The sequence below is a fragment of the Tetrao urogallus genome (assembly GCF_951394365.1).
Source record: "Tetrao urogallus genome assembly, chromosome: 1".
Lineage (NCBI taxonomy): Eukaryota > Metazoa > Chordata > Aves > Galliformes > Phasianidae > Tetrao > Tetrao urogallus.
The window spans coordinates 66,512,251-66,524,343 of NC_136813.1; the positions used below are offsets into that span (position 1 = coordinate 66,512,251).

At 39.0% G+C, this 12,093-nt stretch overlaps 1 protein-coding gene across 1 annotated transcript; it reads right to left on the reverse strand.

Annotated features, from left to right (window-relative positions):
* Nucleotides 1–8,817: 8,817 nt before the first annotated feature.
* On the reverse strand, nt 8,818–9,891 carry P2RY8 (P2Y receptor family member 8; the record flags this gene model as incomplete). Its single annotated transcript, XM_079544942.1, has 1 exon — nt 8,818–9,891. The coding sequence occupies one exon, from the start codon at nt 9,889–9,891 to the stop codon at nt 8,818–8,820; it is 1,074 nt and encodes a 357-aa protein (XP_079401068.1).
* Nucleotides 9,892–12,093: the final 2,202 nt, after the last annotated feature.

A 12,093-nucleotide genomic window follows, 5' to 3' on the forward strand; every position in this document is an offset into this window, starting at 1 on the left:
GGTTGGTTATGAAACTGTTGACTTTTTCAAATACCTGGTGTATTTTGAACAAAAGCAAAGTAACAGAACTGTAAAGACCTTTCCTCGACAATTTTTTTGTGAATTTCTCTGCTTCTTTGCCTATGCATTTATACTATGGCCATCACAGTAATAACTTGCTGCATGTATAGAACTAAAGAACACTATTACTAATCAAACTCTCGTGCCAGCATTTTTATATATCTCAATAAGAGTTTGTATTTCAAACTGAATGTATTTAGCTGAGTCACATATACCAGCACAAGATCAAATTTTGTGGGGAAAATACACAGTATCACAGAATGGCACAGGTTGGAAGAATCAAGGATCATGAAGTTCCAACTCCCCTGCCACATGCAGTACCACCAACCTCCACATTTAATATTAGACCAGGCTGCCCGGGGCCCCATCCAGTCTGGCCTTGAACAACTCCAGGGATGGGGCATCCACGACCTCTTTGGGCAGCCTGTTCCAGTACCTCACCACTCTCTCTGTAAAGAACTTCCCCTGAATCCAACCTAAATCTTCCCTCCCTCAACTTAAAACCGTTTCCCCTTGTCTTGCTACATTTCCATTGCAAAGAAGGTAGAGAATCCTACAAGCGTAGCTATGAAGGAAATGAAATATTTCATCTTTCACAAGACAGTTTGACTTTTCTAAGACAACTTCAGATTCATTCATTCACATGTACGTTTTTGAGAAGCCTCTTTCTGGCACTGAAATTCTTGTAGTCCAGTGTGTCTACACAATTCATGAAGAGGTATCTGTTCATTGTTACTGTAGGGAGAACATCTGTGATTTAAAGATGGATTCCGTTTCACCAAACAGTGATCAGCTCCAGGGACTCCTCTGCTTAAAATTGACATAATTGTATCGTTCAACATTATCTGCATTATTTTTTTTTAACTTTTTACATACAAATATATTTATCTAGCCATTTCTTCTGAACTGTACAGTTGCAGTGATTTTCCCACCTCATCTAATCATATATGTCCTCAATCTGTTATGGTTGGTTTACATGTTCAGCTAGGCTTGTGGATTTTTGGAAAATCCTAAGACTTTCAAGACTGAGGGAGTGCTTTCAGAATGGGTACCCTAGATCTCTTTCACGAAATTGATAGCTCTGTGCTCTTATAGCTCAATTTTAAGAACCTAATCATAATTTCAAATAAGTTTTCTTCAGCTCAAGTCTAAAAACTTTGTTCTCTTCTATAAAACTTTGAAGGCCTGCAATAGCTCAATGTGCATACATGGTTGCTTCACATAATTCCCTTCTTATCTTAAACAAGAACATAGGGAGATTTTAGGGAAACCACAGGAAGTCATTAAGGATTATTTTCCAGTTAAATACAGTCTGTGTATTATATAATGTCCCTATACATGTTTTTATATATACTTCATTTGATGTTGTTTATCCCACGTAGTTATCAAATAACATTATACCTTGCCTATGAAGAAACTTCACATCTGAGAGAGTGCAACATATCTCGTACCAAAGACATATCAGCCCATCTCTCTGGCAGCTTTATGCCCATTTGATGGGACAAGTAGAATTAACACAAACGTAGCAGTGCTACTGGGGACCAGGTAGTCACTCACAAGGCACGTTTTAACACAGAAATTATCATCCAAGCTTTGGTGAAACACCAGCATACTTAAATAGTGTAAGGAAGTTCCTTCCAAGAATTAAAAAACAGACGCCAGTGCTTCAAACTAATTTCTGTCCTTCTGCCACAGGGGAGGTGTTGCAAGGCAGAAAAATCTAGTCTTGGAAAAATCCCACTGAGAACACAGCTACACCCCAGTGAATGGTAAGCTGTGTCCCTTTGCTGTCCAAGAGGATGAGCTACCAGATCCACAGCAGCAGCACAGGGCAGAAATATGAAAGGAGTATTTCCCTCCTTCTCATTTCCACCTGACAACAACATGTGCCAGTTTACACGATACAGAAGCAGTGCTGTTTCCCAGCTGTTGCCATAGCCCTGCATCTGCCACTGAGATCAACTTCTGTGAACTGCAGCTTACTTTCTCTCTTGGGGCCAACAAATGGCCTCAGGGGAGGAGACAGGACAGTGCTGAATAACCCTACAGACACTGCGACAGAGGGGTAAGAGTTTGCTGACAACACTGCTAGTTCTTTGTATGTTTGTAGGGCAGTGGGCTATTTCCAATTCCTGGGTCTCTCTTAAAGCACTGGCCTGCTTGTGCTGCAATTGTGGTTCCACACCTAATCTCAGTGCTGCCCCTGTCTCATTCTTATTAATGCTTACGTAAGCTCCAGAGAAAAATAAATACTCTATCAGATTGTGAAGCCCATTTTGTCTTCATTGCTTATATTCAAAAGGACATACAAACAAGCTAATAAAATGTTTTCAGAAAATGTATGTGTACATTATGTCTGTACTATATGCAAAAAATGCACACTATATATGTTTGTGTGTTTATGTAAAACATACACAAATATTACTTCACATACAAATCTACATTTGTCTAAGTATGAAAAACAAATAGGTTGTTTCTCTTAGGTCTTCCTTCTCTTCTGCTTGTACAGTGTAGTGATTACTGGAAAGACAATGCTGCAAAGGCAGAAAAAAAAAAAATGAAGATAAAATGCAGGGAATATTTTCGTTTATTTCAGCTGGAATTCCAGTTCGTCCAGAAAGTGATTTCTTAATTGAGTCTCCACGTTTAAGAACGCTTTGTGATCTTTGCATGTTTACTATGCCAGTCTCCACATGAGGGCAGTAGATTCCATCATTTTTCTATGGCTTTGCTGTATGCACATAGCTGTGTACTACTGTAACCGGTAGAGACAAAAACTCAACACCACAAGCACTCGAAGCACCATTTGATAGACTTAGCTAAGGATTACCTAATGTAGCTGTATGTGTGTGTGTGAGTGCATATAGGGATACTCAGAACTAAAGGTAATGTCAGATAGTCTTGAAAGTTAATGTATAAACAAAATGGGAACTATAAGGGGACATCATAAAGATACCCAGTTTGTAACAGCATTTAATGCCTCACCAACAAATTTGCATGACGGTATGAACAGCAGTAACTGGGACCCAAATACCTTTATTGAATATGAAAATTCAGGTGTAAAATCTAGATTAAATAGTGTTAGCTTACAGAGTTTATTTTTGTCTTCTACCTTCTTGATCAGATCAGATTTATCAATTAAAGATAACTTATCTGCTCTACTGTATCTTAATTTTTACCACATTGAAGGCTTGGTTTTAGTAGCAATATGTGGAAATAGTTGTCTTGCTACAAATATGTTGACATTTTAGGAAGAATCATACTGACTGATTTGCATTATTCATCACAATGTGGTGAGACACTGATGCATTCTGCACAGACTGGAAAGCAACGTGATATAAGGAAAGGGAAAATGTCAGCCTGTGGTCAGTAAGCAGGAGCTGGGAAAATAGCACCATCAGTGTTGCATTGCTGAATCCTTCTGAAGAAGAAAAATTCATTGCACATCCCTGCAGAGTTTCAAAGTGAAAAGTTTGTATACAGTCTTTATAGAAGTAAACAATGAAATGAGAGCTACAGTCATTTAACATGATATATTTGTCTTGAATTTTTTGGAGCCATAAAGGTTTGAGGAAGTGAGAGAGACTTGCAGTCTATTTGTGCATTTGCTGTGGTCCCCAGGAATATTTTCACCAGCTTATAAGCCTACATGGATTTCCATCAGATGAGCAAGCTCCTGTTAGAAGCGTGAAGATGGCAGAATAAGAAGAACGCTGTCAAGAAGCAGAAAGTAACAGGCCCAGCATACTAACATTCCTTTTGTGGTGTGGCTTTATGGTAATGTGAAAGTTTATTAACATCTGGATGTCTGAACACAACCAACAGAAAGTACAGCTGTCACGTAGATTCCAGAAACGGAGCAGGAAATCAAGATGCATATTGCCATGCACTAAGACACTTAGAGCAACACTTAATATCTAGTTTCTGATCAGATGAACTGTGCCTTTTGTGCCTCGCAAGCCCACATTTCTAGATATCTGAGTTCCACTGCGAGGTGTTTGCTCTGTATCTAGGTAGTGGTTTATTTATCTGTTAATCACATTCCTTTCTTTGCAGCAAGAATCTGGAGTGTTGCTGCTGCTTCCAACTTTCACACTGAAAGGGCTCTATGTTTCTAAAATGAAATTGGCTGTTTATGAAGAAAATTATTTACAGACATTCTCCTACCGTGGATGTTTTCTGTTGGAGACAAACTTCCTGCATCTTTTTCCAAACTCTCACTTATGGTTTTACTTCCCTCAGCTTCTATAGAAATTACTTCTTCAGCCCCTCACCCATCTCTTACTTGAATCTGTTTATACTTCTCCAAAGCCTTTTCTCCTGTGACAAGGCCTTTAAGATATACAGCAGGAGTCAAACCTTTGAGTTCTTTTGAATTTGAAGCACTCAATGAAACACTTTCCCATTTTCCTAGTACATCAACTGTATTCCAGCAACAAGTTGAGGATGTGGAAGATATTGGGAAAAGCTTCAATGGAGAATTAGCCTTGGCAGCTCCCTTGAAGGATAATGTGCACATTTTCCTGGGCAATTTGGATATGACAGAGCCAGGTCATGTGAACACTGATGCAGGAGCTGTGGAAAGAGAACCACCATAGCTGAAAATTCTACAGAAGAAAAAGCTTCTTGAAAAAGAAAGACTGTCTGCTGGGCATTGTAATGAGCCAAGGTAGTCAAGCAGGTGGCATTTTATTTGTGCAAAAATTTAGAAAGTTATCCTGGTTGACATGACTCTTTAAGAGTCCTCAGAGTCTCCTCAGCTATTAACATATCTCCAGCTATTTAGGCTTAAAGGAAAATATAAAAAATCATAAGCCTTACAAGCAAATCATGGAAGACTGAGAGTTCTGTAGAAGTCCAGACTTCAGACAGATTTTTTGTCAAATGATGTCAGAAGGCTTTTAAAAAGATATTTCAGCTCAGTGATGTACTCTACTCTATAATGTTCTCCATGATTATACTTTATGAGTTTGACGAGATAACACTTATGCACAAAGATGTAATCTAAAATGATTGTAATCCAGAAGAATATATCACATATGAGTAGCATGATTGAAATCTTGCTCTCAGAAACTCCTTTTAAGACTATCAAGAACACCATAATTGAGGAAAGGTAGTACAAGATTTATTTCAACAATGAGTTCTTCATTTTTTTTCTTGTGGGCATCCAATTGCCAGCCTCTAGTATTTATACATAAGCTTTATTATAGAAGAATAAATGAACAGGTATACAGAGAAAAGAAAAAAAGTCAGTCTTCAGAGTGCTTGGAAAAGTAAGAAACTTTAAAAGTTGAAAAGATGTAGAAAAAAGGGTCAATAGTAATGGAAAACCAATTCATTTTATTTAATAACTTGATCTCCATGACTTGTTCTAAGCAGAGAAGTAACTTGCACATGATAGGTGCAAACAAATCTTAAATCATGTCCTTTTCATTGTTTGTTTATTTATTCATTTATTATTATATAAACAAGTTCAAGCACATTCAGACATTAAATTGTTAAGCAATAAAGAAACAAACCCAACAATAACAACAAACAGAACATGAGCTTATATATATCCATAGCTTCTCAGTAAAATTGCTGCCACAGAAGCAATCTAGTAAACATGTCATCCAGAACTCATACTAGAATCATAAAATCATAGAATCATAGAATCACTAAGGTTGGAAAAGGCCTCCAAGATCCTTCAGTCCAACCATCCACCTACCACCAATATCTCCCAACTAAGCAACATCCTTTAATACAATATCTACATGTTTCTTGAAAACCTCCAGGGACAGTGACTCAACCACCTCCGTGAGCAGCTCATTCAGGTGCCTGACCGTTGTTCCAGAGAAGAAATGTTTCTCAGTATCCAACCTGAGTCTCCCCTGGTGCAACTTGAAGCCATTCCCTTTTGTCCTATCAGTAGTTATTTGGGATAAGAGGCCTATCCCCACCTCTCTGCAAGCTCCTTTCACATTGTAGAGAGCAATAAGGTCTCCCCTGAGCCTCCTCTTCTTCAGACTGAATAATCCCAGTTCCTTCAGCTTCTCCTCATTAGACATGTGCTTCAGACCCTTCAACAGCTTCCCTGCCCTTCCACAGACGCATTCCAGGTCCTTGATGTCGTTCTTGTAGTGAGGGGCCCCAGGCTGAACACAGTACTTGAGGTGCAGCCTCACCATGGCTGAGTACAGGAGGATGATCTCTTCCGTGCTCCTGCCGGCAATGCTATTTCTGATAGAAGCCAGGATGCTATTGGTCTTCTTAGCCACCTGGGCACACTTCTGGCTCATATTCAGCTGAGTGTTGACCAGTACCCCCAGGTCCTTTTCATCCATACAGTCTTCCAGTCACTCTGACCTACGCCTGTAGCATTGCCTGGTGTCGTTGTGGCCAAAGTGCAGGACCCGGCACTTGGTCTTGTTGGACCTCACCCATTGGCCTCAGTGCAGAGATCCAGCCTGTCCAGATCACTCTGTAGGCCTTCCTACCCCAGGCAGATCGACACTTCCTCCCAACTTGGTGTCATCTGCAGACTTGCTCAGAGTGCTCTCAGTGCTTTCATCCAGGTCGTATTGTATTGAGCAGACCAGGCCACAGTGCCAACCCCTGGGGATCACCACCCATGACTAGCCACCAGGTGGATTTAAGTCCATTCACCACCACTCTGGGCCTGTTCATGCAGCCATTCTTTATTCTAGCAAAGAGTGTACATGTCCAAGCCACAGGCTGCCAGGTTCTTTAGGAGAATGCTGTGGGAAGCAGTGTTTCCCTCAACTGAAGGCAGTATAGATATGAACTTCACAGTAACTTCTTAAATGGCAACATAAGCTTATATGTATGTACATACACACATATAAATACATTTAAGCTCACATACACTGAACAAGGAGGGTAGTAGTCTTACACCTTCTGGTGTCCCTTGAGGACATGTTTCCAGTGTCAAAGAGCAGTTCGTTGGGCTATTTTTGAAGTAACTTCTTTTCTTCTTCTTTTAAAACAACCCCCAAAGCTTCATAGTATGCACCATCAAATTCAAAACGTTGTTCACTTCCATATTCCTTTTCTGAGAAACAATCCCGTTAACAAAAACTGAAATTTTACCTGATCTGAGCTAACTGGAGGCCAGCTGATATGAAGAAGTACCTGCATGGGATAACGTTCCTATTGCTTTTGATGCACGGTTGAGAAAAGGATGAAGTGTTATGGTGAGTTGAGTGAAGTTGGAGAGAAGAACATTTTTAGTCAGTTGTGAGCAGCTTTTCTGTATTGCAAAAGGAGCAATTCAGTATTTTTCAAAATATAACAGTTGATGTCCAACGTGCAAAGCTTCTGCCTTTTCTGCTCTGTTTGATGTCAGTTACATTAGAGACCTTTCACCACATTTCAGGACGCAGTAAGTGCTTGAAGATTAAATTAAAAAACAAACAGAATGAAAATCCACACTAGAGATGGAAAAAATAACAAAGAAAACTATTTGCATATTAAGAAAAAAAAAAAAAAGAAAGAAGAAGAAGAAGGAGAAAGAAGGGGACATTAGGATGAGTGACAAAACAGTTTCTGCCGAAGTGTTGAAAACAGTTTTGGTAGAGAGAAAGCTGTAATGCTTTAAGTGGATGGAAGAGAGATTTGAAAGCAAGGCAAAATCATGCTAAATTATCATGTGGGCCTGCAAAACATGTATAACTGAATTTTGTGATGATGGGACTTCTTAGGAAAAACCCAGCCTGTGTATCTTTTCAGACATAGTAGGTAAATAGAGGCACATGTCCAAACTACTGAAAGTACTGTGCTATGTCTTGGATAGCTTTTTTTAATTATTATTATTGTTTCTTTCTTTAGAGGGGTAGAGCAGGCAACTGGGTAGGGTGTGCTCAAAGAAAGTGACACTGAATGAGCTGGATTTGGATGCCATAGTCCCAAGCAAGTAAGCAGTGGATTTTGTGTGTGTGTGTGTGTGTGTATTTTTCTTTTCTTTTTTGTTTTGTTTTTACTTTAAACACATTAAGTTATCTTCTCTTCCTTTACTTCCTTCTCCATCCTGAGAAATCAATAATTTCAGAAAATGCAAATGTAATCCATGCAGCAGTTGAAATTGTCTCAAATACTCTTTGTTTTAGCTTTTCTTTCATTGCATGAGATATTTTGCTATGAAATATAGCATAAGATAAAATTGAAGTAAACAATATGAGCCAGTCTAACCTTTTCAAAGGTTAGTGTGGTTTGATTCCGATAAACAGTTGGGTGAGTGTTGTGGTGAATTCACAGTGGCTATGTATTAAGCATTAATGGTAAAATGACAAGCTATGTTTACTCATTCTTTTATAGAAATACAAGAGAGATAGCAATACATTAAAAAAAAAAACACAAAGCACATTGCTTAGAAAAATAACTCCCCCAAATCCCTTGTCAGCATAAGCTTTAACTCATATACAGCAATATTTCACATTCATCTAGGACGTCAAGCTTTGGGTAATGCTTGAAATCATACGTCTGAAATGTAGTTCTTGTTCTAAACTTATCCTTTGGACTAATTCCAGGCTAACCCTTAAAAAACTATGTTGGGTTTTCTTCAGAGGTTTTTTGAATAAACTCAGTTTGTTTTGTGCTTGCACTTCTTATCAGCAAACAGTTGTTTACTAAAGTAGCATGCACAGTATGAATATGGTTTGATGTCTGTCACTGGAGAAAGTTATTTTCAGCGTAGCTATTCAACAACAAAACGTTATCGGCCTCTGCATATGGAACTCACAGGTGCTTTCCTGCCTGAGGCTAGAACACACTTTCTTGCCTTTGCAAACAGATCTTCACTCCCTCTAAGCCATCCATAGGTCCACTTGACATCGACCTGACCGACATGGTCCTGCCAGAAAATAAGCTTTCTCTTCTGGCTTCCAGGCTGTCACTCAGTGGTACCTTAGAGCGAAAAACTTGCATGAACTTCTGGTAAAATTCTTTAGATGCAAAATAATAAATGAAGGGATCTATGCAGTTGTTGAGGCAACTTAAGCATAAGGTGAGCTTGTAAGCAGGGTACAAACTCCTTTTGTAAAACAGACGGACAATCATATGTGCAAGTAGGATAAAATTATTGGGGGCGAAGCAAGTGACGAATACCAAAAGAACTATCATTGCCAGGTAGATGGATCTCGTCTTCTGCCTGTTACCATATCTGCTTGATGTCTGAATAAGCTTCCGAATGGTGCCGATGTAGCATCCAACCGTTACAATGAAAGGAATCAGGAAGAGCACAACAAATAGGGTGAGAAGAAAGGCTACCCAGGCTGCGAAGTTGGGCAGCATCTCCCATTTGAGGACATCAAAACAGGTTATAATCTCCAATTCTTTCACTTCATAGGTCAGATCTGTGCTTTCCAATGGGTAGAAAGCTAGTAGCAAGAAAATCCACATTACCACGCAGGCACCCAGGGCATATCTTTTTCTCCTCCACTTGATCAACTTCATGGGATATACCACGCCCATGTACCTCTCTATGCTGATACAGGTCATGGTCAGTATGGAAGAATACATGTTGGAGTAGAACATCACAGTGACAAGGCTGCAAAGAGTCTTGCCAAAGATCCAGTGATTGCCCTTAATGTGATAAGAAATCTGGAAGGGAATGCAGCAGGCCAGCATGAGATCCGTGATGCTCAGGTTGATCATGAAGATAACAGAAGGTGTTTTGGGTTTGATGTGCCAGCAGAGCACCCAAAGGGAGAAAAAGTTGCCAGGAATACTGATAATATCCACCACTGTATATACCACTGGGAGAGTGATGGAGATAGCTTTATTTTGAAGCATTGCAAGCGTTTCAGCATCCAGGTGGGATCCGTTTTTAACCATTATTCAAAAGAGTGTTCTTGTTCTCTGTAAGCTAGCTTGATCATATCATGAACACTTGGCTTGAAAATCTAGAGAGAAAATGTCAAGAAAGAGAAGCAATATATCAAAGCAGAAATTGCAAACATGCTTAATATACTAATTAAATATTAATTTTAAAAAGCTGAATTTCATTTGATATTATTCCTGAACAAACTGAATCAGTTAAAATTATCTTCTGAGAACTGCCTTCTCCCTTCTACTTGTTGCATTGTTTTATCTGTCTCATTTATTTCTAGCTTTGAATAGCTACTTTTTCCCAGCTGAATGGCTTTCTGATAGTTTTACAGCCTATACATTACCATTACCACACCTCATTGTCATGTAATTGTGACACAGATTAAATCACAAACTGGAATCAAATTGATGTCTGCATTAGCACACTATGCCATAAGTTCCTCAAGAGCTAAATCCATTCTATATACTCTGGATGCCAAGACCTTGCTGTCTTGTAATACTGAATAGTTTTTGAGATTTTTTTTGTTTTTATTTTTTGTCCAATGAAACAGCAATCTATTCCAAGTAAATATGTAACTGGGGAAAGGAGAACAGAGAACACGCAATCAATTATTTTTTGTACATCTATGATATGAACTGTATGTAAGAGAAAGGCCATGTATAATCAAAAGCCAGGGACAGACTGTGTGTTTTAAAGGCTAGAGGGAACAGCCAAAGAAGTCACACACCTTCTTCTAACTAAAGGAACAGATGCTGCATTTCGGTTTTTGAAAGATATCTTATCGGTGTCACCTGTAATTCTGCAAAAGGAGTTTCAGTTTTGCAGCCTACAAAAAAGGGCCATGCTTTCACTGTCTGACCTTTATAAACCTTTATTGGTAGACACAAGTAGCTTATGGATTGGCTTGTTTACTGTAGACAGTGCAGCATTATTTAGCAGCTGCAAACAGGAACTCATATCTCAGAGTACTAGATGCATGCATGTAGTACAGGGATGTAATTTTACAAAAGCCAAGAGTCAAAAATTGAAGAAATGGCAATGAATGGTGTGAAAGGCAGATGGTCGATGAGCAGCACGTTCTGGAAGAATGGGACTAGGGACCTTTGTCATGGAGTTGACTAGATCAATCTACGTCCGTGACAGGGGGCAACAGGCCTCTGCCCTCGCCCCCCACCCCAGTCCCACAAAAATGGGAAGGAAGGAAGGGAGGAAAAGAACAGTGGCAACAATCTATGGAGGAAAGCTTATTTTACTATAATACCAGTAATGCCCCATACACTACGTGATGTGTAGTGGAATACTGAAACCCAAAAAACAAAAAACATAGAACCATGACAACCTTTCAAGGATTCCAGGCCAAGCCATCTGATAACTTTGGATACATCTATGGTGCTTTTATCAATAAAGAGGAACAGAGAGTGAGTACAAGCATATCCCTTTACATGTGGACTCTGATTACCTGTTTAATGCAAGTATCTCTTTCCAAGACACTCCTGCCACAATAGAGGCTAGTAGTTAGTGCCACTTAATCTGAGATCTAGTCAAATAAGACCTTTATGTAACTGTGTAGTCTTAAGTAGTCTTAACCTTGGAGCACTGTGTCTGTCTCTCAAAGTAGTGGCTGGCCCACAGTGCTGAGTATCTCATGTTGACAAAAGCCATTCTGCCGAAAAATGGTGATTTCTGAGCAGAGCTCTTACTGATTAAATTCCTAGCCCTTTCACAACATAACTGTTGATAAGTCTTGCGACCTGGCAAAAAAATGAAGCTTCTACTAAAGTGAAAAATAAATATTCAATTCTAAAAGTAAACAGAGTGCAATCCAGAAAAATTTTAAAAAGCGCAGCCATGGCAGTAAGAAGTTTGGTGTGGGCCTATTTCTGTAGTTTCTTGAGCTGATCAATAAATAAAATATTTGGAAATAGTGAGAGTCAGTATCAAACAGGTAATAACAAGGAAATAGGAATTGCAAAGAAGGCAGAGATGTGTTCTGAATACATCATACACATGAAATTGAACACATAACCACAAATGCAAAAAATACTTTGAGCTAAATTCATTGCAGATGAAATTCTGTTCTTGTCAGTGGAGTTGTATCAAGAATTAAACCAACTCTTCAATTTCCAGGGGAACTAGAAAAGGCATTTAACTGACACACAGCTCTTAAAAAAAAATAAATGTAATGCCATCTATTTAAACTCTTCTAT